Genomic DNA, 26421 nt, shown 5'->3' with positions numbered 1-26421 from the left:
TGTGGTCCCTCAGGTGATAAGTAGTTTTTCTCACTGTAAATACAGCCTCACATCTTCACAGTGTCTGCAAGTGTGTGTTTATGACAGTAACTGTAACACTACATGTGTGCATGAGTGGATTAAAACAGCTTGGTGCCTTGAAGTTGCGGGTTTTCTGGTCTCTTGATGAGAAATTTGTGTATACATACCTGTACCTTCTTTCACTTTGAAGGATTCAATCCTTCTTTTTGAGGTTTGACTGGTCCCGCTCTCATTTCATGCTTATGGCGCAAATTCCCATCTCCCCTTCCTTTCAGTGCCTTTCTCAATCTCAGTAATCAAATACGTTAGTATCAATATTGCATTGAGAAATGAGCTGAATTTAAAGCTTGACCACGTCAAAGTGAGAGTCCCTGATAGCCAGTGACTGCCACCGCTCAGTGGAAATTGTGCTGCCATTTTGGCTGTAATTACTGAAACCTGGCACCGGGTTAATATCTGGAGTGATGGGCAGTTTACACGGGAGATAAAAGTTCTAGATTCAAAATATATTCATAGCCCCTCAGTGAGAATAGTTTAGAGTTTAATGAATAGATTTTTGGAAGGTTTTTCATTTTAATCAAATAATGAGCAGCTCCATTTCATTTCTTTTATTAAAGGTGTTTTAAGTACCAAGTTTAACACGCTATTGTGATATTATTATATTATTGTCAAATAAATGTTTATGATTTGCATATTGTCAAGTGCAAAACAGCATAGGCATCCAATTGGAGTTACACTTAAATCCATTATTCATTAGGGCTGGGTGATATATTGATATATTATCATATCTTGATATGAGATAAGATATTATATCGATGAATTTAGGCATATCTTAATATCGTGATATGGTATAATTGTTGTATTTTCATGGTTTTAAAGGCTGCATTACAGCAAAGTGATGTCACTTTCTAAAATTACCAGACAGTTCTAGGTCTAATTTCTTTGTAAAAGCACCAGCAGTCATCCCAATAATATTGTTGCAGGAATAACAATATTTATAATAAAATATTTGAGTTTTGCCCTTTAATTCTCTCACCTTTTGAACCTGGTTTAGTAGGTCAGCATCTAGTAGAAATATGCTTAACTTACTTGCATTAACCTTTGAGCAACTGTACTTGACACATGGAAGCTTATAAGAGTCATAGCTCAATGCAAACTGAAACTAACGTCCATAATGTGGAAGTAACAATTAGAAGATGTATTTCTGCCTTTCACTTGTTACATGATGCAACGAGGCATTGAATGTTGTTTTGCTGGGTTAGCATGCGTGTTGTAAACTGCAGTGCAGTGGTATGCAGTGCTTTCCCTTCCCTCATCAGCTTCACCATTACAAACCGTTGCTAAATATCTGAATTGCAAGTAGTTACAGTCGTCCAAGTTGCAATGAAACCTGTAAAACCTGATCATTAGCGGTTTCCTCTCCATCACAACCTGTAATGTGGAAGCAGCTGAAGGTTTATCAATCGATTGGCCTCTGAGCTGGCATCGCCCAGAATGCTAAATACTCTATCCTACCTCTGCCCCGCGACTGGAGGGAAAGTGATGAATGCTTTTAGCAAGAGTTGACAAATATTCACACGGAGGTGCTAATAGCTGGAGAAACATGCTGTGCTTTCCATTTCTCATCTTTCTTTAGAGCAAAGGACTGCTTGATACCATTTTCAGACAGCAGACGCACGCATGACACGGGTCTACAAAGAGGGCCTTCTAACCCCATTGGACCCATTTACCCTGCGTCTCGCTGTCAGCCAATCTGCAGTGGAGTTCCACACGTCAATGACGAACCTGACAGTCAGACTAAAGTATATCCAATAATGATCAGGTGATAATTAAGTTTGGAGAAGTTTTAGCTTCCCATATCCCTAAAGCACGTGTTGCCGTCTATTTATCTTTCTATGTCAAATTTCTACCTTCGATGTACATTTCAGAAAAGCAGGCAGTGTGTACGGTTAAACTAGGGCCCACACATGGTCTCGGGTGACGTTTAGTGCGGCTGTTCAACAACAATAGCTCTTGTAATTGTATTGTGAAGTTTATATAGCAACCAGAGGTGGAGATAGAAAGCCATGCCCTAAGGGTAGGGCCATAAATCATAACCTAGGTGTCTTGTGAGCAGAGCAAGAGAGTACATTCCCCACAGGCACGCCAGATACCTACACCAATGTTTACAGTCAGAACAATAGGGGCATCGTTCATAAGTCCCCCAGACAATTTGATACTCCAGTCTCTCTATTCATGTTTCTGACTTTCCCTCCGTTCTCACCAATGACATCACCTGTCCTGCAGGCCGAGAGAAAAAAAAAAAAAAAGGAAAGAAAAGAAAAGAAAAAAAATCAAACAAGGAAACACATGCTGGTCGTGTGCGTGTATAGTGTTGTGTTGAAAGATGAGCCGAGCTTCTGAAAAACACCCACCCTTTCTTTGGCATGGTGTTGCCACAAAAGATCTATTGTTGATCTCTCTCTTTGAGTTGTTGGAAGTGCGCCTGTGTCACGTGTTGTTGAATTTCTCTTGAAATTATTTGAAGAAAACATAAAAAAAAAGTGTGCTTGGAAGTGAATGGATTTTGTGTCATTTGTGGCTTTTTCTTTATGTGTTAGTGGTTTTATTTTCAGTGTGCCTGCAGCTGCGTGTGTCTGCTGTGTTTTTTTATGCCAGTTGAAGAGCCTGGTCCAGTAGTTGTGAGGGGTGGGGCACTTTTATACGCCTGCTGTCTGAGGTGCTTGGTTACACTGCAATTAAGCTGTGTTTTTTTGGCTCTCACAAGGCCACAGTCAAAAACCCAGCCCTGTAAAACCTCAGCCAAACACTAACCTTGTTAACCCTTCTGACAATCAAAAAGTTTTAGTTAAGGTTATTTTATTTTGTTTAAATTATGTTTTTATTTATTCATTTTTTTCCCCATTGAACTCAAGTGATTTAAATTGTTGTAAATCAAGATCAAGTCAATGTTGCCCTGAGTTGATGGCTGAAATAACTGAAAACATAATGTAATAAAAATGTACTTTACATATAATTATGTGAGCGAGCTATTTTCTAAACTAATATATTATAGATATAAATGATCTATAGATGTGTTGCTATTTGTGAAGTACATTGCGTTCATGTTTCAGCCACTACACTCTTGTCTCAGCCAACTTGCAGTGTGTAGTAGTTGAGGATTTTATGACGTGTTCAGGAACAGTTTGAAAGTGACTTTTTCAAGGATCAAAGCAGTAAACCTGCTTTGACAGAATATCATCTTTAACCTCCAGGTTACTGAGAGTTTTTTTTAAAATACCGATAAACTGCACACTGTCTGCACAGTTTGTACTATTGTGCCCGGTGGTACCCACCTAGAGGGCAGGTAATTAATCTCCCTTCTCGAGAATCGTCTTCACCCCTCATGTAGGCTCAGCTGAGCAGCGGCGTCCCTGGAGCTTGGAGGAGTTCATTGTCTTGCACAAGGACACTAAAGCAGGGCAGGTCCTGGCTGACACGGGGGCTTGACCCTTTTCTCTTTTGATCTGGGTCCTCTGAGAAAAGACGGTTTTTTGAGTTTTCATGCTCGCAGCTTGATTGCTAAGACAGACAACGCTTTTCTGTTCAGGTGTCCTTGAGCGTGACAACGAAGCATCTCTTCAACGCGTACCTGCTCCCGCATTTCTGTGCAAGTGAAAGTGTGTCAGAGTAAACGTCATTGCACATTAAAATAAAAGAACATACTCATTAGATTCATGTCGTGAATCACTCCCCCTTCTCTCTTTGTCTCTTTATTCATTTCTTTTTAATTAAAGAGTATGTATAACCGCTTGGTGGTGGCTCTGTTCTGCGCCAGCCATATCAATGAGACAGCTAGAGCGGGTGTGTGTGTGTGTGTGTGTGTGTGTGTGTGTGTGTGTGTGTGTGTGTGTGTGTGTGTGTGTGTGTGTGTGTGTGTGTGTGTGTGTGTGTGTGTGTGTGTGTGTGTGGTTGGTGTCATCCCTGGTCCCGCTGTGTAGCTTGGGGGATTAATGGCAATTTGACTAAAACAAAGAGACGACGCCTGGAATTTCATTGGGTGCCTGTGTAATTACAAAGCAATAAGATAAGCAAATAAGGACAAGATCAGGCGATTAGGGACAGAAAAAAGAAAAAAAAACAGAAAGAAAACAGTGACCGCCCTGCTAATTAAGGGATGTGAGGAGATGCTGGTTGTGAGACGGGAAGGTTACAGGTTTGGGGCGATGTGACACTTTTGCTTCCAGTACCGTCGCTGACGTCTGATTACCTTTGCCTCCATTTATGTGTCAGCAGCAATGGGAGGTTGTGAAAAGTGCTGCAGAGTGTCACAGTCTGTGTGTTTATCAAAAGTCATGTGTCCTGTTGATGTGAGCGAAACCACCGCCTCGCAAGTGAAAGTGCTTCTTCCTGAGTGTGTCCTGTCAAATGCTCAGAAATCAAACGTATAGTTTAGCACCATTTCATGTTTCTTCTCCCATCTAGAACTCTTGCAACAAATGAAATTATGATGTTTCTTCACTGTCTCAGCATGCCAATGCTATAAGTAATCGTTTGTCTATTTATGTTGTTTCAGTCATACGCGTAGAGTATTTTGTAACAAACATCTGACTTAATATATGAATGCAGATAACTACGGTCTTTGCATGAATTATAAAAAAAAAAAAATCAAAACAATTACAATTTATTGTTCTGTTTCTGTTGTTTTTGCAGAGTGCCAAGCCATCCTGCGTGAAGACCCCGAACTTCCGTGCGCAGTCTGGGCCTCGGCTCTCCGGCCAGGTCAAAGATCAGTCCCACCCTGCCCCTCCCTGCCCCCCTTTCCCTACCGGAGCCAAGATGGCCACCAGTGGTGCCCCTCGCCTCTCCTTGCCACTCCTGCTACCTGTGACAACCCTGCTGCTATCACTGCTGCTCACCGGCTCCCACGCCTTATGTAAGTATCTGCACGTTCAACGACTACGCTACCACTGATAACTGTCCTATGCAATGCCACTGAGAGGTTCATCATTCATATTCATGTTGCAGAAATGTGGCAGATAGCTGTGGAGATGCTTCAACCGCTTTTTGCTGCTCTCTCCTTTGGTTTGTTTTTAGAGTGCTTATAAAAGCCTGCGTTTCCTATGGATATTTATAATTGTTGTTATGTTAATTCATTTTTAAGACAGTGAACTCTCAAAATATTTACCATTTAGACACGATGTCTGTCTTCATATATTGCCCTCCATAACTTCCCATGTTAGTTACAGGGGATCGTCAGTAGTCTCTTATCCCGCCCTGTCAACTCCTGCTTAGGATTTGTTCTGCACCATTTCCCCCTTAAGATGGGCTTAGAGCAGCAATAAGGAGACAAAACAAGGAGGAGGCTCTGCAGAGAAATACAACAAGAGTGATGGCGAGGTGGGGAGGCTCCCCCGTGGGTTTCATTGTTTGTAAATCCTGCATGTGTGTGTGAGTACGTATCAGACTTATGTATGTATTCAAAGGGAAATGTGTGTTGTCTTTGTGTGTGCCATTGACAGGGCAGTGGCTGTATGGGTGAACACGTGTTAGCCGACTGTACATCCCTCACTGTACACAACATGCAAATGATGCATGTTTACCTCGGTAACGTAGCTGATGTATTGCACGTGTCCGTGGAAACGGCATCGTCTCAATTTGATCGGACCTACATCTTTCACCTCGCTCGCTCTATCTCCTCCTTCATCTCAGCTTTGACATTCAGCGAGTTTATTCTCTGTGGTTCATGGTAATATAGGGACCACTTGATTTTTTTTTTTTTTTCTCATGTTGCAACAGAGCTGTCTACCTTTAATTGCATGGTGGTTTGAGTGTCTGGTAGCATAATTGGAGATCCTTCCAGCTCAGCTGGCAACAAAAAAAAAGAAAAAAGAAAAAAAGAATCTGTGAAATCGCTCTCAGACAGATGTCAAACAGATGTCTTTGTTCTCTCCCTTTTTTTTTTTTTTTTTGCCTTCTCTGTCTGACTGACACGAAGGCCACACACTTGTGCAGAGGGAAAGTAAAATAAATGTGTAAAACCTCATCCTCTAATCGCGCTGCCTATTAGAATGTCCTCGTCTTCTGCTCACTTGTGTGTGAGGACTCAGTTTCTCTCCCGCACAGCCTCTGTTTGCTCACCCAGGTTTAAATAACATTCAGTGCAGTCTGCTTCATCTTTGATGGAGATTAGCTTCCCTCTCTCTCTCTCTCTCTCCCTCTCTCTTACATCAGTAGCGCTCTCTCCCCATCTGTCAGTATCTGCCAGTCTTTGTCTACTCTGCCTGTAGATATGATTGCTGTTTTTGTCGGGCTGTCTCACTCTGCGTTATTGTCTCTTTCTCATGTTCACACTTTGTTTTCCCCCACCCCTCCCCCCACCCCCTTTCCCTCCTCCCCCCAATCCCCTCCCTTCTTTTTGGCACACACTCTCGCACACACTGTCCCGCTCTTCCTTCTCATCTCTTTCGGGGGTCACACAGCAATACCTCACCATTATGTCTGGAAATATATGCACACGCGCACAGACTGCCTTCCTTTTAACTCGCTCTGATTATCTTTCACCCTCCCCCTACCCTCCCATGCGTGGACACTTACACACACACACACACACACACACACACACACACACACACACACACACACACACACACACACACACACACACACACACACACACACACACACACACACACACACACACACACACACGGTTGTCCAATTATTTTCACTACCACTTTGTGGACTGAAAGGATGCCACCGTTTTGCAGAAAAGCCCATCTGAAAGCATGATGTCATCTCTTCCTCTAGCACCCCTTCCTCCCTCCCTCCCTCCCCCCCCCCTCTCTCTCTCTGTCTCTCTCTGCTCTCCATTCTTTTTATTTACACTCATAAATCACAGCGAGAAGGAGACATTTTTAATCAAAAGAGAAAGAAATATGGCTCAATAAATCCTGCCACCCCAACCATAATAATGCCCTGCTTGTGTGTACGTCTATATTTGTCTGCACGTTTGCATACATTTGTGATAAGGTACATGCTCACACACACGTGTGTGTGCGCACAAAGGCGGAATTATACTAATGTGTGGAGTGTCACCTGAGCGTTGTTGTAGGTGTCTATAGCACATTGATCGAGTTATAGGACTAAAGCGTGTGTTGAAGCACGGCTATAAAACTAGCTGGCAGTGACATTCATTTATATTATGAGATAAAACAAGAGTAAATTTGCTTACATTTGATATATGCAATTTTTGTATTGTTTGTTTGTGCCTCTTTTAGCTCAAACATCTCTTTCAAGTGTCATTAAATAACAACATGTAAGTTCTGACACCCAGTCACCACAAACATAAAGATAAATATGAACATAAATATTTAATCAGACAAAATAATTGTCTCAATCGCTCACTGATAATACAACCAGTACACCAATGACAATATAATAATAATACATGATTCATCAACTATTGAACTATTTATAGATTTTCTGTAAAACTGCAACCCAGAGTGCCTTTTAGTCCTGATTAAAGGAAACAATGGATCCAACTTAGACCGAGCATGTCTGAAAGTTGTAGATGTAAAATATATAAATAAGAATATTAGACAGTACTGGTTTAAAAGAACAATTGAATTTTCTAATTTAACTATTTGTGTTTCTTTAAAGCGGCTGCTTAAAAAACCCTTCTGTGAATACTGAAATTACTGAAGTTATTAGAAGTGTGAATACAATCTTGTAATATCATTTATTTTGGATGCATGACCTGTGGGGTATTCACATTTTATCACCTTGTCCCCCCCCCCCGCTCTCCTCTTTGCTCCTCATGAAGGCTGCAGCTGATGTGGACTTCTGCTTCAGTAGTGATTGCACACAACTCGCATCTTGCTTTTATTGTGGAGTCCCACTTTGAACAAACTTGTGCTCTAAAGGCTGTGCCACTATTAATAATTCTTATTAATAAATCCTTAAGTTTTGTCATCTGGTTTTAAACGACACATGGTCTGTTCTGCTGTTGTATTTGAGAGCTGAGAGGTACAACAAGAAGCACTATTTTGTATATGAAGAAGAGGTGCTGTCCTTTATCTGCCTGTTTACTTTTATGATGCCTACATTTAATATTTTCTTCACTCGAGGGAAAGAGACGGAACTTGTTCATTCATTTTTCAACATGTGGCGTTTTCTTGTCTTGTCTTGAGTTAAGTGGTGCTGCCTTGCAATATTTATTTGTGTTTAGACTTTTTGGACAGGTATCCCGGTTTGTTTGTCGTCATTATTTCTGGTTCCTTCCTCATCACTTCTTCCTCCTCCTTTCTTTTAGCCGTTTAGAGTTCTCAACAGTAGCATTGTTGGCAAAGCACTCCTAATAGTAGTTGGCCCAAACTCACAATGATGTGGAGAGAGTATTCAATTATTTATATTCCTTTGAAACTGCCAATTGGCAAAAATGAAGCTCCTTAGTGCAGCCGTTATTTTCGGTGCTCTTGTTCCCTACATCTTTGTCCTTCTCTATAGCTCTTTGTCTTTCCTTCTGCTTTACTCACTCCTTATTTTTCCCAGACAAATTATGTTTTTAACCAACACTGTCAAGTTAATTCTGTTAAATTCAATTTAATGTGTTCCCTGCTGTTGCATGCTGGGCCACATGTTTTACTTTATGCTCCTTTTTTTTCTCTCTCCCAAATGAGAAGAAAACAAGTCAATTTTTAATTGAGTTACGGGCATGAATCTCTGCCTCATGTAGCCTGTTGGTGCAGACTGAAGGTTGAATTTTCTGAGCTGTACGCTTAGAAATGGCAGAGGGAAACAGTTTCATTTAGTGGTGCAAGAAACAATTTTTCTTTGTAATAAGTATATTTTAGAAAAACATTTGAGCTCGACCGATTGTGGATATTTTGGGGCCGATGTTGATGCCAATATTAGGAGGATAAAAGATTCTGATATTAATTTTTTTTTGATCAAACACTCGTGATAAAGATATGTAATGGAGGCAGGATATATACGAGAACAAATAAATATTGTAATGTAAAATATCAGGGCAGTAGTATCAGAAAAAGGCCTTTATCATAAATGATTGTATTGAAGTGTACAGTACCTCGAAATGCACTGTTTTGGTCATCACAGTGGATCAAAGAGCTGTCCTCCAAAATTACAGCCCCTATGATGATGCTTCTATCTTTTCCTTCATGCCATCATCTCTCTTTCTTAGCCTCTTTTCAGTAACATGCTCCAGTAGTTTGAGCGATGTTCTATGAACTCAATTTGACAGAACAATGCAAGAGATTGAAGTGTGTGAAAGGTGCTATCCCTCCCTGTTTTTTTTTTCTTCCAGGAGAAATAACTTCAACACATCAGTTAGGTGGATTTTAAAATTCTAATAAATCCACCGCTTTGATGAGAAAGTTTAGATCTTCAAAGGGTTTTGAATCCCCCCCAAAAAATACAGATATTCCTTGATGCCATGTTGGTCCGATACATTTTAAAACCTTCTTTTTGAGACTGCGAAGGTGGAGGCTTTTTTCTTGGATAGAACTTTACTTGGATTTAAATATAGAGGAAGATACAATATTAATTTTTTTGGTGTCTCATGTTTTGTTTTCAGTGGAGCAAAACGACGCCTCGTTTGTCTCCACTTTCTTTATTCTCTTGTCGTTTGTATTGATCAGACCTATAACACTTTTGGCAATTTCAGGTGTCCTCTTCATTTAATGAGCCAACAAGTGTCAAGTGCTTGAAGTCAGTCTCTAAATGACACAAAATTGTTCTCGTTTCACCTCCTCGCTGTGCGCTCGGTGGCCATTTTAAAATCAGGCACACACTCAAGCTTAATTTCCGTCTTCTCTCTGAGGAATCGGGCCTATTTATTTCCAATGGGCTGAAGGATACTCAGTGTCTTTTGCTTTTTTCTTTAGCCTCCAACAATGGTTTCAGTGGGACCAATTTGTGCATATTACCAGTATGCCACTCTTTTTAGAAATGCAGCTTTGCTGTGACAGCAGTGTGGTTGGGCAGAGTTTTCCACCTCTGGGTATGAACACTCTAGAACTTATTTTATACTGGGTTCCCACATCCTGCCACAACTCCCCCGTGGACTGCTAAGCCTGTGCCCTGCGAGTTTGTTTGGAGTGCAGTCAACATAGATAGCTCACTGTATGATGCAACTGCAAAGGATTTGCATGTAAACGTAACATTTTTAGTTATCTCATACAGACTTTAATATCATTGTTTTATTAAAAAGAAGTGTCAAGCATTTCCAATGAAGAGCCATAATTTAATTTCTTGCTCTTCGAATTGTCTTAAAATATGTAACAATGCCTTTGAGTAAGTAAGTGTTTCCAATTATACCAAGATAGTGTCATTTGTTACAGGACATTTCTCCAATAGCGTTAAATTATATTCAAACTATTCTCCACCTGCCTTGTTAATTTGTTGAAAGGAGAATAAGATTTTAAAACGACGTTTGAGGTTACAAGATGGACAATTTTTTGCTGTGGGAAATGGCTGCACAATCCAGGCAGCAAAAACTCTCTTGGCACCCCGGCTGCCCCAAGAGCAAATCCCAATTAGCCTTTCTTCCTCATGTTTTAATTGGAAAAGCAACTGTTTCATTAACCCTTAAGATGGCACAGTCAAGGTAAGCGTTACATAGGAATGGGAGCTGACCCAAACATGCCCAGTCTAATACAGCAGCAGCTGATTTTAGACTGTAGTAAAAAAAAATATAAATAAAGATCAAAATGTTCACCCCTTCGTCTTTCAAAGTGGCTTACGTTGATTTACTCGCGAACAATTTTCCCTTCAGAGATCGACAACAGACTAATCCAACTTCTATCTCCTTTCTCCTTTTCCCTTTCTCCCTTTCTCGCCTGATTCAAGTTTTTGTCTTGGTCTTTGTTGGCAGTGATTGTGTATGAAAATCTCCAGACAAGACAAAGCAAGACGAGTTTGGAGTAAAGGCTTGGTTTCCATAGTGATGGCGCTTGCCCAGGCAGCCTGTAAGAATTGGTCCTGATTGATGGGGCTTGGTTGTTTAGGCCTGGAGGGTGTGCATGTGCATGTGCATGTGACTGTGTGTCGATTCATGCATTCACTTGAATGCACATTTGGCTTAATCTATCTATCTGTCTATCTGTTCTGTCTGTCTGTTCTTCTGTTCCTCCGTCCACGTACCTACATCTGTGTGTATGCTCTGGTAAAGGCTGGGGTTTATAGACTGGTGGACTGATGGACAGGCGGCTCTAGCAGCTTGGCGACCTGCTGAGTCTTCGGATTGCTGTTAGGTCGACACTGCAAACTCGTAAATCTCTACACTTCAGTGCTCCACAAATAAGTATCAGTAGAAGCTGACCAAAGTTGCATGAAATTAAGAGGTGACGCAAAGAAGTTAGGATGCTAAATGTCTGCACTCTATTCATTGTTTTTTTTGTTCTTTCCCCCAAGCAGTGACCGTGTGTGTCATGTGTCTGCTGTTTGGGTAATACGAAAATTAAGTTTAATCTCAGTTTAGCGTCACTAAATCGACTTCTTTAAATTAGTAACACACGGTAGATGATATTGCTCTCATCCACTTTGTAAACATACCAAAATAGACTTTAGATTATACCTGCCAGTACTTACTAGCAGCAGAGTGTCTGTTGAGATAAAGTGGCAGTGAGTGGGATGAAAATATGCGGAACAAGTCATTCGCTTTTAACTTGTTACTACGAGCACACCAGGGGAAAAAAAAAAAAGGCAAATTTAAATTAATTGATGTCATTCTCATCTGCATCCTTACCCTGATTACCCCCTTTTCCCGGCCTGACATGTGATTGCCAGGAGAAAGTGAAATTAGTTTTCCATGTTGTAATACCTCTAATAGAACCAAATGTTCTTTTCAGACATTGCCGGTAAATATACTATGTGCTGTGAAAGATCCCTATTTGTAGCAAGATGGATGACAAGTGCCCTTTACCAATTCTCCGCCTTTCTCTGCAAATCACTGAATGGCTGTGCATCATTTTGTCTCCCACTTTGCTAATTCAGCGGATAATGGCTCCTATTTATGACCCGAGAAGCTTTTCTCCATCAATTACGGTATTAGTCATAAAGCCAGTCCCCCTCCCCACCCCACCAAATGACAACAGTAAAGTACTGTAAATGGACCCGTCTCATTCACATTCCCACCTCCCACTCTCTGCCACTTTATAATCACAGCGATGGTGTATTCTGTGTTATCACGTCCAGCAGAGGTAGCGTCCAGTAGCAGGTGGTTGCCGTATTAGGGAAACAAGCGTCTGTGTGCACAGTGTGAGTTTTCCCTCCTCCCTCTACTCGGTCTTGTTCGCGTGGATCTGTTCTATTCTCGGGGCCTTGTGAAGATAGCCGGGCCCCCATTGCTGGTTATTTTAGCTCGGGCCATGTCCCCCTGCCAGGAAGATAAAGACTGGTCTTGTGTGCTTATCTGGGCAGCGCTGTACCTCAGTCTGTCTGAGGGAAGCTTAGGGAATAGAGGGAGACTTTGGTGGAAGGGACAAATGGTCACTGCGGGTGCAATGTCCTTTCAATGTCATCTCTGGTAACAGAACGCACAACATTTGGTGGAGACCTTTATACAACGTTCCTTACAGCAAGAGAGGTGTATACATATTTGGAAAAGGTGGCACAAGTGGGAATTAAAACCTTCATACATAAATAGAGAACCTTCTAAATATTTTGGAGTCGTGACAATGAACTCAATGCTACTTTTACCCACTGGAGCCAAAGAAGCCTGCTGGCTTTAGTGCTAAATGTAGCACTGATGGACAGGAAGGCTGGCAGGTTCTACCAGCTTTTACACTGCAATCCGTATTATTTGAGAGTGATGTCACATTTTTTTTTCTACAGTGCCAGACCCAGTCGAGGCAGGAGACACTGCAGACAAACTTATCTGTTGATAATATGGGAAGGTCTGTGCCATCACTCATTATTGAGACATTTTAAACACTTGAAATCCAGACACCATTCAACCTAATACCCTGCAATTACTGATGTTGTGTCAAGGTAGAAATAAAAAAAATAAAAAAAAGAAAGGCTTAAAGTCAGCGGTAACTGGCAGCAGCAACCCAGAGTCACACAGCTGAGGAACATTGAAAACAATAAAATAGGTTAATTATGCTCATCAGAGTTCAGACAATCACACACTGCATACCTGTAGTTATTGCACTGTAATAGGCATTCGCGGGCCCACAGCCAGTGGCGGGGGAGAAGGGGGGGGTTAATGTCATGTGCATAAAAAACAAACCCATTCACACACACAGGAATGTATGGCATAGAATTCAGCACACACACACACACACACACACACACACACACACACACACACACACACACACACACACACACACACACACACACACACACACACACACACACACACACACACACACACACACACACACAGAGAGAGAGTTTTCCCCACCATTCATTTTATTTCTATAGTGTCTTAAACACACTTGTTTGCTATCTAAATTGACAAAGGAAATTGCAATAAATTAATGTTGGTAGTCCATTTCAATGAATCAACCCCGACATCTTTGTTGATCGGACATCATAAACCTGCTATTAAAATAGTTTTAATAAAGGAGAAAAATAGACATGGTATATTTGTGGGCAAGCGTGAGAGAGTTAGAGCAGAGCTGATACTGAGACTTTTTTTTTGGTCCTTATGTAATATAATTGTGCTACTTTGTGCCTCGTATATGCACAGAATTTTACTTTATCATTTTATCGCAAAGTTTTTCTCCATTTTCAGAAGAATCTTTCTAAAACTGAATTAATATTATCAGAATTTCCTCATTTTTATTGAATGTTGCTTCAGACAAGAGGGACTTTTATTGCTCGCACTGTACATGATCCGTGTACTTTGTTATAAATGTCTGCTCCATGGATGGTACAAAGTAGGGGCGTGCCATGTCATATCGGTAAAACTTTTAATATTATGGCAATGTTCTGACTTGTCGGCGTAATTACGTCATATTTAAGCAGCATAATGGCAGGAGGGATGTGTAACGCATGCACAGCAACAGCAAGTGTGGCTTACGGCGGTTCCTCTGTGGAGGAGTTGGTTCCATAAAGGGAAGCGATTTCAGTCGTGTCGAAGTGGTTTGGTTTCAAAAGATCAGATGTACAAGGAACCACCTTTACGCTTTTATTGAATATTTTGAAGGCAATCGGTTGCATTTCCACTGACATATAAAACTACAACACTCATTCTGTTGCAATTGTATGTTTCTGAAATAAATTTATTTTGTCATATTGTCAAGAATACTGTAAATGCAGAAACCCCCCCGATACATCCTGATTTTCTTTTAAAGCCATATCGTCCATCTTTCTTTTACTTTCCACCCATTTTTCCTCCCGTCTTTCTTTATTTAAACCTTCTTGAGGTATATATATATATATATATATATATAGTAAACTATACACAGAACATGATGAGAAAAGCCTGAATCTGTCAGAAGTTAAATTCAGACTGACGGGCAGGCCGTCACATTTCTTGTACACCTCTCACATCCTATGAAGCGAGTGAGAGGGAGAGAAGGAGAAGGCGACTGGGTGGAAATGTCAAATGGTCCGGGGGAAAACTAATCAAAGAATGCTGGCCTTCGGCAGAACCACTGCCACGGGCCTGATCTGTGTAAATCCCTCTTCTGTCTCAACAGAAGGCACATTGTAAGGGGAGGTCAAATGCAGAGGAGCTCTGTTGTGTAAAGCTGCGTTGTGTAGTTTCAGAATGGAAATTGGAAGTGTAAAATGCCAAAAGGGATCATTGTATGCACCAGACAAATACAGTAGGCCCAGTCTTTGAAGACAGAGAGAGGCTTTGGTGCTGAGATCATACCACAACCTTTATAGTATTCTGTATGTACTCCTGTGAAACACAGACTACAAAGTAATTAAATCTGATTTTAGTGTTTTTTTTAGATGCCATTTGATTTGTTAATCCTTCATGTTTTGAATGTGCTTCTTATCAGCTGGAGAATACCTCTTTAAGCTAATGCCTTTCCTGCAAGAGCAATTGTTTGGAGGCTTAAAAATTATTTGTGTTCATGCTTTATAAAATAGTGCATTAAGCAACATTAGAATTGTATTTTAAAGTCTCTAAAATGAAACTGTTGCCTGCTGTAGTTGGAGGGTAAACATATTAAAAGCAGTTTCTCCTAAATAAAGTGTGTTTTTTGTGTGTGTGTTAGTTTACAGAGGTAGATCTCTGGCGTCTATTCAAACAGTATAGTAACATACAATGTAATTGAAGTAATGCGGCTGTTTGGACCTTTTTTGGGGAAAAATAATCCTTATCTTTCAAAGATATTATATATTCTTGGAAATCTTTCCGTTGTGTTTGGGAATGCGACTTCTCTGTAGGTTATTTTAACAGATCTAGAGCAAGATTTAAAGAGGGATAAAACATTTTTTCAAGGATGCAACAATCAATAGACTTTCATTTGAACACTGCAGGACTAAGAATCAATATTTCCAACATTAAAATGATTGTCAGGCTGCAACACGGCCCTTTAATACCGCTTATAAAAGTGGAAGTTTCATTCCTGCTCTTTGGCTGATTTATTGAACTCAGTGGGGTATCTATCAATGTCCGACTCTCACAGCCTTCACAGGAGGGCGTTTTATCATATATGACTATTTCATTCACATACAGCATGAAGTTAACACTTTAAGTTATAATAAAAAGTTGTATAATACCATGGGTGGCCCTAATGGAATCACATGACTGCCACATGAAGTTACAGTAGTGTCATGCGCTACATTAGATTATTACATTAAGCTGACGCTTTTATCCAAAGCGACTTACAACACACCAATGGTACACCATCGGGAGCAATTTTAGGGTTCAGTGTCTTGCTCAAGGACACTTAGGCATGTGGACAGGAGGAGCTGGGGATCGAGCCACCAACCTTCTGATTAGTGTGCAACCCACTCTACCGACTGAGCCACAGCCTCCCTTTTACATATGCAACAAATCACCCAAGAACAAAGGATGGGAAAGCAGACAGGAATCAAAACCAGATTAGAGTAACTGCTCATCTGCAGGTGAGAATAACACACTTAATAAAAGGAATATTATATTAAAGCTGTAGTGGTTTTTAGTTGAAAGTCTTTTTTAATCATCTTTTGACCATGAATGGCATTGTGAGCTCATATACTTGCTCTCAGCACCGTTCTTGCATTGGCAGACATCTAAGCTTGTAAAATCAAGGTTAAGTGTTTCTTACATTGAGACGCCCTCAGAAGGATGAAACACATTTTGTTTTGATGTGTAACTGCTCATCCTTTAGAGAGAGTATATTCTACTTGGTTGGTGGAATTGTGACTTTTTTTTTTTTTTTTTAAGCTTAATTACTTGTCAATGACTAGTTACAGAGACTCAGTTTGCATATCTTGCTGTAATACTTGCATCAGAAACATTTGGTTTGTTATTTGTGGGGCAGCGAGATGAACTTTGCATGTTGTGCCTCTGCTTTTCCTGAGGCAGCACACTCACCCTTGTCCCTTTTTCTTTCCCTTATCTCACACTTTTTCCCCTTCGCCTGGTTCTCCCGCTCCCCATCTCTCTTTAGCCGATAATGAATGCAGGAACTCTCCTTCATATGTGTTTAGCAAAGCCCGGAGACTGGTGTCGGCCCGTGCTCCCTTAATTATTAATTTGACGTTATGCGCTGGCCGTTTGATCATCCCCACATATCTGTATGATTCAGATTTAACGAGTTCCCCAGGAGACTCTGTTTTCCCTCTCTTTCGCTCGTTCTGTTGGGCTTGTTGTCTTACTGCAGCCCAGGCACGAGTGAAATATTGCAGCTCCAGAAGCACTAAAATTACTAACTTTTGATGGACAGTTTAAACAAATGGCCTCAGTTCTGTGACAGAGATACATTTTTAGCACACGTGGTACAAGTGAGAATTAAACCACTGATGGTGATAGAGATCAAGCAGAGAAGTACATTTCCTGTTTGATTTCTCTCAAGAAAGAAAATGCACTTTTAAACACTTTAAGACATTGTCAAATTAAAACAAACACTTTTACTAGCTCGTCTTTTTAATGACCTTGTATCTGCCACCGTCGTCACTGCGGTCCGTGTGCTATCTTTAAGCTGCTAATCATCAACACCTTGGCACAAGATTAAAATATAAATTCACAGCACTACAGCAGCTGCGTGGTACAGAGAGAGAATAAGATATAGAGGGTGTTTGAAGAGGTGAGGGTGGGTTTGTGTGACATTACGGAGTTGTGTGTCTGTGTGTGGATGCACGCACGTGCACTTAAACTGGCATTTGAAAGTCTGTCGTTTCAGAAATGTAATTAAAGGAACTGAGTTAGCTCCAGTGGTGCAACATTTTGTCTTGTGCTAATGTATCTCTCCCTCTCTTTCTCCCTCCCTCTGTCCGTCCTCTCTCCTCAGCACCACCACGGTTCACTAAAGTTCCCGTCGACCAGATTGGCGTCTCGGGGGGCGTGGTCTCCTTCGTCTGCCAGGCAACGGGCGACCCCAAGCCAAGGGTTAGTTGGAACAAGAAAGGGAAGAAGGTGAACTCCCAGCGTATAGAGGTGAGTCAGTGAAACCTGCTGCTCATTGCTGCACTCTACAGGTGTGGTTGAGACAACTTCGTGGTGAGCAACACAGCATTCGTGGCACTGTAATCTCACACAACACGACAACGAAGTACAGAAGGAGATGGAGAAGAATTTGTCACTTTTCAAAACATACTTAAAATATATTCAGGAGTTATATTTTGTTTAATAGCGCATGTTGCTGAGCATTGAAACATTTTAGTGTCAGGTAAACTGTTAACCAATTGGAAGACACCTTGCAAACTCCTAATTGTTTTGAAAATCTTGTAAATTGCATAATAGTAAACGTTCCTGAATACCATATTCACATTGCAAACACAGTCTTCAATAGCAGTCGGGTTCCCAAACCGCCTTAATCGAAAAGGGCTTTTTTTTTTTTATGAACTTTTTTTTTTATTAATTACAATTTTCACAGATTGTTCTGGACAACAGCTTCCAATCCTTTCATTGGCAGGCTTCTCTAGCCACAGCTGCCCAGTAATGAAATGCAGAGCCCTCCTACTCCTCTGACTTCTTCCTTTTTGCACTTGACTGCCTCTGCTTGTCACATTTTTCCAGTGCTGTTTCTTTTTTTTCTTTTTTTTTTCTTCCTGCGCTCTGTCTTGTCTGTGTGAATGTGTCTGTGCGTTATTCATAGTGTTTGTTGTTCACTTCTCGGCAGGCATCCCAGATGGCATCTCTAAAAGTCTTGATTGATGCTCAGTGTCTCTTAATTAAAAAGTTGCTTTTGTTAACAATGACGGAAGTGACAGTGCACAGATACGTACACACACAAACACACACACACACACACACACACACACACACACACACACACACACACACACACACACACACACACACACACACACACACACACACACACACACACACACACACACACACTGCAGCATGAAGACAACCATGGGGGAGAGGGCTAAAAAGCAAAAAATTACAACAACATCAACAGGGGGAGATCAGCATCTCCACTGAGGACGGAATAAAAAGACAAGTTCTGTTTGTACTCTTTCCTCTTCTGCATGCTAAGTTGGAAACAAAGCCAAGGGCGTGAAGGAGCCCGCCAGAATGGACTCTTCTCTTCCTCCGTTTAGCATGAAATAAAAAAATTGTTAAGGGGTTTTGAAGTAGTGATGATTTTTTTTTTTTTTTTTTTTTTTCCTGTTCTACCCTCAAGACAGCTGCTTTGATATCGATCATGATGCCATGCTCTGCAGTGTTTTTATCCTAATTAGCGGCTCAGCCCTGAGATGTGCAGCAGTGGAGCAGCAGGGCTGCCGGAGACTTGTACTTGTATCTCAAAGTCATGCTTTGCTCAGAAATCTCAGCAGCGGCTTCACTCGGTGAGGTGGTGTGAGCTTCTCTTAGGAAGGACAGATACAGGGAGAGGAGGTTTGCTGTGAGGCTGACAGGCTAACTGTCTTCTGTGACACTTTGGCCGTCCAAAATTATAGCAACAAAAAAAAAAAAAAACTTTTAAATATTATCACAATATTTCAGGGTCTTTCTGTGATTAAGATATTCTTGACGATATCACCAAATACAGGACAAATATTTTATTATTAGTTTAAGAACATGCACTTCAAACAAAAGAAGACATTATAGTTTTATATGTCAGCATAAATGTTTCAGTTTGTCTTTAGATTTTCGGTAAAAACTCACCAGAAATGATCCCTCAGTTCCTTAATTTGTAAGCAACAAGAACTCATAAAAAAATATATCTGCCTCCAGCCATAGTTGTTGCATAAGTTACATGTGCAATCATACCGTATCGCTGCATAAGAAGTCAGAATATTTCCACTATCACCATATAATTGGAAAAAAAAAAATCCGATTAGAAATTTCTGTGTTTCTGTGACCACTGTATCAAAACGGTCCTCCTGTCAGTCACATTAGTCAACCCGCTAATATCACATTTTAGTTCATTGAAACGTAAGGGCTGTTATTGTCTATATAGCTCTTCTTAAATGTAATCTCTGTGAGTGAACTATAGCTCTCTCCTACTCAGTAGTCTCAGCACATGTTGCATTCTGATTGTAGTCCAATTTATATTTTACAAGGCTCTTTCAACCAGGTTCAAAACAAAAGCATTTACAGAGAACAAAGGGCATAATTACAGATAAAAACAAGAGATCAAAACACGCACAATGTGTGCAGAGAGAATGTGTTTCCTTATAATTTTCCATTTATGAGGACCTCAGGCTATTAAATAATAGAAACACAGTTCACCCAAAGAACTCTTGTTGGAACTGAGGATAATTTCTTAGTTACCTTACATGTCGGTGAGAACATTGACACTACGCTCGCCCTTTTGTCTTCAAGGAAACTGTTTTTCTGATGTTCTAATCTTACCAACGCTGGGCTGCTCCACATGTAAAACTGGTAGTATTTCAACAGAGTTCCAACATGTGTCTAACCTGACTACTCCTTATGTTTCACCCCACAGACCATCGAGTTTGACGAGGGCGCCGGCGCTGTGCTGAGAATCCAGCCTCTGCGAGCACCACGTGACGAGAACATCTACGAATGTGTGGCTGAGAACAGCGAGGGCGAGATTACCGTCAATGCCAAGCTGTCCATCATCCGAGGTGAATCTTACATTATGAAATAGGGTTGCAGAGGAGTAACTACAAAGTATATCAATCACATCCATGAGCTCCACAGTTATTCTTTTTTTTTAATTTTTTTATGACGACATCTTGCCTTGGAGTTCATGCACTGCACTTGCCAGGGAGTTTGGGCTGTACCGAAGCCTTTTTATGTGGAATGTCTGTAGGTAGTGCTCGACTCTCTAATGGAAATGCATCTTGACCTCAGCTGTAAAATCTGCTCTGCTCGGCTGTCAGGGATTGGTTACAAATATCCGTTTTCTGCTTTATACAGTCATTGTGTATTTCATCTGACATGATTACGCTCCCTTTTATCACAATTTCAGACAAGATTTTGTATTTACAGCTGAATATGATTTTCCTGATTTGATTTTGTCATATTATAAAAATACAAAGAACCTCTGGTAAAGCCTTCCTGACATCTGCAAGAGCTTTCATTTAGTGAATAGTAAACAGTTAAATCAGAGGTTTATGTTAATCATCACGGGAAAATACATTTATATTTGTGAAACTGTGAACAATGTGCTTATCACAGCCTAGCACCAAGTCTTACTTATTGATTGGTCGTCCACAGACGGTCAGGGCACAGCGGTCGTCCTGGAGACATTCACACATACACACGCACGCACACACGCACACACACACAGAAATTTGTAAAAAAAAAAAAACAATGTAGTATGAAATGAGTAGATGAAATCAGCAGCAGCTGAACTTTGCACGATAGTGAGTGGCTCCTAAGGGGGCTATTTTAGTTTCAGCAAAGATATTACACCATTTGTTCAGCGCCAGCTTCGAGGTCATGGAGGACAGTATCATAGGAAAGCAAGCATGTGGTCCCACTTTCCTCTCTCTCATTCTACCTGTCTCTGTCTGCCTCTCGTACATCGACACACACAAACACGCGCGCACTGTCTTTTCTCCTCTCTTCTGTTCTCTCCTGCTGCCATCTGCCATGTTTCTTGGGCTGGATGAAGCTGAGCTATTGCTGGCTGGCTGGCAGCACACAAGCTAGGTCTTCCTGGCTGTCAGATCCACAGGCAGTAGGGTGTGTGTGATGGGGGGGGGGGGGGTTGTTGGACCAGAGACTGGAATCCTTGCCCAGCATCCTGGGTTAGTTATTGTTAGAAACAACCTCCTTGAGGCTTTTGATTGGGTGCTTTGTGTGTGTGGAGTACCTCAGGTGTAGTGCTGCATTAAATATTCAGAAAATTAATTATACTTAATTAAACTATTTTTTGACATTTGAAGATTTGAGTTTTTTTTTTTAAATTTGACATTTTGCTGAGTTTTGCTGATCTTTACTGTTTGACTGTTAATTAATGAAAGTTACATTTTGGGAACTACGTGTTTAAAGGGCTTTATCTCCCATATAGTTCATTCTATATTGATGTAAGCCAATTTAATCAAAGACTTGGCACTTTAATATCATCCTGGATGCACAAAGCCTAAAGAGCAAAATAAATATGTAACTGTCCAAATACATTCTGGACTGTATTTTCCAGTTCTTCACAGTGCTTTGGAAATTTGGTCTGGAAAGTGCTTCACAACAAAAGAGTAAACACTTGAAAACAAAAAAAGTGAAAACAAGGAACAAGCATGCCAACTTTGAAAGTACAAGCCCAGGCGTGTGTGTGTGTGTGTGTGTGTGTGTGTGTGTGTGTGTGTGTGTGTGTGTGTGTGTGTGTGTGTGTGTGTGTGTGTGTGTGTGTGTGTGTGTGTGTGTGTGTGTGTGTGTGTGTGTGTGTGTGTGTGTGTGTGTGTGTGTGTGCGCGCGTGCGCGTATAGCTGTATGAAAGAGCACAGGGTAAAACAAGGGCAGTCCACAAGAGCGGAGAGAAAACGAAAAGTTATTGGAATCAGATCGACGAGGTTTCCTCAGAGGAAGACAGCGGCTCTCCTGCCCAGGCAAGACCCCGCACTGAAGGAGGGAAGGGAGGGTGATGCTGGCTGTAAATGTGCAACATCAGCGTCAGAAGAAGAGACCACATCCGTCTCTCTGTTTTCCATCTTTAATGACATCTGGGGCACCTGCAATAACCCATCAGTGTTAGGAAGAAGAGTGTAAGAGATAACTGAGAAAAATGGAGAATATGAAAGCAGAGGGGGATTTCAAGAGATGTGAAGATGGAGAAAGTTAGAAGGTGAGGAAACGAATGAGGGTGAATATAAAGAGTAAAAGATGGGAGTGGAGCGAACCAGAAGAACAACAACAACAAAAAAGTTGGCCAAAGATGAAGGGAGGCGACGGGAGGTGTTGCGCATGATTGGCAATGTAGAACAGGTGAGGAGGACAATAGACTAACATGGGTTCTTGGAACCGGGGCAAAGGATTATGGGATATGGGACAAGGCACTAGAGACACATTCGCGGTAAACAGAGGGGATGTGGTCTGGGATCTAGAGAGGCAGAAATTGGGTCGCCACGATGGGTGACTTGGCCGGAAAAGCCGTGGCACACATTTGCGAGAAAATACAGCTGCATGCACAGAGGCAGACACATACCCGCATTAACAAATACAAACAAACACACACATTTGAACAGATGTAATTCCTGCATAGATGCATACTTTAGTGAAAGGGGGGTGTTGGAACTCAACGAGGAAGAAAGATTCACTCCGTCAGTTCACACAGAGAGGTGCATGTCTGTCTCATATGGATGATATGGAGAGTCACTGTTCAGCACACACACACACACACACACACACACACACACACACACACACACACACACACACACACACACACACACACACACACACACACACACACACACACAGAAGTGCACAGTATAGCTATCTCTGTCATAGTGAGAACTCATTTACCATAACAGCACGTGCAATCTGTTTGCAGTTTGAAAGGATATTAACAGCGGCACAGTGTTCACCGCACACATTGCTCAGTGCTTCTGAGCACTGCTGCACTGGTGAAGATATGCACAAACACACACACACACACACACACACACACACACACACACACACACACACACACACACACACACACACACACACACACACACACACACACACACACACAGCAAATATACACATACCAGCAAAGTACTGGCAGATAACCACACCCAACGCACACTGCACATCCCCTCATTTACATCTCCAAAAATATGCACGCATACCAGGATATAGACTAAAACACGACAATTACATATTTATACATACCAAGAGACATTGCCGTCTAACCTTAACCCCTCCCAGTGGTCTTATTTACACTGTGCTGTGACAATCACAGAACCCCACTCTCTCATCTGTTGTCTGTTCTGTATTGTGTGTGTGTGTGTGTGTGTGTGTGTGTGTGTGTGTGTGTGTGTGTGTGTGTGTGTGTGTGTGTGTGTGTGTGTGTGTGTGTGTGTGTGTGTGTGTGTGTGTGTGTGTGTGTGTGCATGTATGTTGGTTGCAATGCCAGGGTGCATTTAGCATTGACTGTGACACCTCCTTGGCTGTGACTCCACTACTGCAGCCGAATACCTAAGATGGGGGCCATCTGGCTCCACTAGGACTTGTTGCACACAGTCCTCTGGGAGTCCTTGGAGAGGGACCGACAAGCGTGTGAAGCACACTCTTGAGATGTGACACAACTTGCACCTTGTTTTTTGTGTGTGTGTGTCTTTGGGAACACTTTTTTCTGGTTTCAGGATTTGCCTGTTTTTTTTTTGTTGTTGTTGTTTTTTTTGTTTTTTTTCAGGGAAGTGTTTTAGAGTGTTAGAAGGAAGGCAAAGTTGTCAGCTCATGCTGTTGTGATGAGATCATGGGGAGTTATCCTTTGTGTACTTGTCTTTCAGTCTTTAGCCCTGTGACTACTGTTGCAACTGGGTTTTCCCCTGAGGCATCTCAAGGAACAAAAAACTGATTGATGAAATTTGGTATGATGTTCAATTTTCTGATGCTGAAAAAGTTGTAAATATGACATGTCTGTCCCTGCCTGTTTGGAGCACCCTGGAACAGATCACAGAAAGGCAGAGCTGCTCTCAGGGCGGAACTAACCATGTTTGTTAGGTTAAACCTGGGCTGGTAGAATTAGGCATCACAACTCTTATGCACGCACGCGCGCGCGCACGCACACACACACACACACACACACACCCATCTCATTTTCTTCTGCCACTCCCAACCAGGTGGAACCAATCAAGCTTATCCTTCTCTGTCTCCCGTCACTCTCTCCCAAACCTTTCCAATCAATCAGCTTGCTTTCCCTCTCCGTCTGCCAAATTGCAAGCCTGCTTTTGATTCACAGCACTGATTTTGTTAATATATATTTTTAGACTTTTTCTCTTTAGTTTAGTTGTACCTCCAACCTCCTCTTCCCCTTCCCTCCATTTTGAAAGCTTCTTGTTTCGGGTAATTTTTCTAAGGTTGAGGAAAAAACAAGTAAATATCAGGTAGGCAACATAATCATTTGAAAGTTGTGTCTGTCAGGGTAAACACGGTCTGTAACACAGACCTGAATTTGATCCCAGCTTGCAGTCCATTTATAGTTGGATTAAGTCTTTTCAAGTCATGTCAGTTGTCCATTTTCATTGTTTAGCATGTTGTTTGTACAAGTGACGTTTTATCTACTCGCTGCATGAGCTGCTCGCTCCGTTTAATTTGCTGCCTGTAAAGAGACTGAAAACTTCACCCATCTGCCTACCGGCAGGTATGGTGCAGGTCAAGTTCAGGGGCGCACGCACCATTATCCAGAGAGGAGTGGGGCGTAGCATGCCTTATTGTTTGATCAGGCTATCTGCAAATTGGCCAGTCTCGTAAAGGAGCAGGTAGTAGTGAATTTTAATGGGCTTCTGTGTCCTGATACGTGCACAGACAGAGCACCAATCAAGCTCAGGGAATTCTAGATACTTTTTTTTTTTAATGTGAGACGGTGTGAAATTTGTGGGGTGGACAGACAGAGGTGCAATGATTAGAGTGAGCAGCAACAAGAGAGAAGAGCGACAGAGATCAATCAACCCTTCACCTTAGGTTTGCTCTGTCTACCATTTTCTTTCCCTCTCACATAATGTCTTTACGCTTTAGGATCCCTTTTGCTCTGTCAAAAAACTTGGACAAGGTTAGGCTGACATTTCATTAGGTTATGTTATGAACTGTTCCTGTCTTCATGGATTGTAATGTGAGTTAGCAATCAGAGTTTAAAAAAAGAAGTGACATTTCTTCTAATGATCTGTTGTGTGTGACGCAATCCGATTTCAAAATCTTTTTGGGATTTTAAAAGCCTCGGCTCCAGCAGAGCTCCCTCTCTGTTGTAGCCTCTCCATTGTAGACAGTCTGAAAAAAGACAGATGATAAGAGAAAAAAAGAGAGAAAATTTCTCCTACTTGCTATTCATTTCATCAGTGTTCCCTGTAGTATCTATCCAACAAGCTCCAGCACAAACACACATTTAGGTTTGTGAATATTCCCCATGGCTTCACACTTTAAGACCCCCCGGGTTCTCGTAACCTCCTGAAATTTTTTTTTTTTTTACATTTTGCACAAATATATAATTGTTAAAAAGAGAGAAAACAAGGAACGCATCGTTCCTCAAACTCACTTTTTGCAGATGCTTATTTTTCTGTTTGTATATTTTTTTGCACTGATTTGAGCGGTCAGATTTTCCTCTGTCTTTTCCCTTTGTAGTGCAAATTGTAGATCTGTGTTGGTGTTGAAGCCTTGAATGCTTATTTTATGGTGTTTGTTCTCCAGGAGGAGGTGAGTCCAGGGCACACCGGGCGGGCTTGATGAAAAATTAATAAAACACATAGTGAAACAAGAGCAGGTGTGCTTGAGAGAGAAGAGAGACAGAGGGAGCTGGTTTCCTGAAGCGTGTGCAAGTATGCGTGGTGGACAGTGGGTGTGTGACAGAGTGTTTGGTTTGTGGTGTGTTTAAGTCTGCTTTTTCTATGCCTGCGGGAGAGAGAGACAAAGACAAAGGGGAAAAAAAAAAAAAAAAAAAAAACGAGAGCCAGCAGGCAGGCAGGCTCATGAGACAGTGAAGAATACACTTGGCAGTATCAGCAACAGATCTGTCTGTTCTTCCTCTTCCTGTCTGCCTGTGTCTGAATTGACCTTTGCCCTCTTCCACGGGGCCCCAGCACCAACAGTGAGCTCAAGAAAGGCAGGAGGAAAGAAGATGTAGAAAACCAGAAAAGTGACAGGAAGGTGAGTAGAAAAGAAAAGACTATGGAAAACAACACTATATGTGGTACACTGCAATATAAAAGAAGAGGAAGTCA

At 41.4% G+C, this 26421-nt stretch overlaps 1 protein-coding gene across 7 annotated transcripts in view; it reads left to right on the top strand.

The window, feature by feature from the left end:
* The window catches only part of ptprsa (protein tyrosine phosphatase receptor type Sa), a 229758-nt gene that overhangs the window by 97164 nt on the left and 106173 nt on the right, over nt 1–26421 (top strand). For all 7 annotated transcript variants that reach the window (XM_069702282.1, XM_069702280.1, XM_069702279.1 and 4 more), the window contains exons 3-5: nt 4714–4936; nt 17427–17572; nt 20040–20181. In XM_069702282.1, coding sequence (XP_069558383.1) covers nt 4840–4936; nt 17427–17572; nt 20040–20181 — 385 coding nt within the window. In that variant the 5' untranslated portion in view covers nt 4714–4839. The remainder of the gene's footprint in view (nt 1–4713; nt 4937–17426; nt 17573–20039; nt 20182–26421) is intronic.

The sequence above is a fragment of the Brachyistius frenatus genome, unplaced genomic scaffold (assembly GCF_029030835.1).
Source record: "Brachyistius frenatus isolate BFR_SWC_R1_liver_20210118 unplaced genomic scaffold, ASM2903083v1 Contig_41, whole genome shotgun sequence".
Lineage (NCBI taxonomy): Eukaryota > Metazoa > Chordata > Actinopteri > Embiotocidae > Brachyistius > Brachyistius frenatus.
Note: the sequence above shows the minus strand (reverse complement) of the source record. Positions and strands in the feature narration are given on the sequence as shown.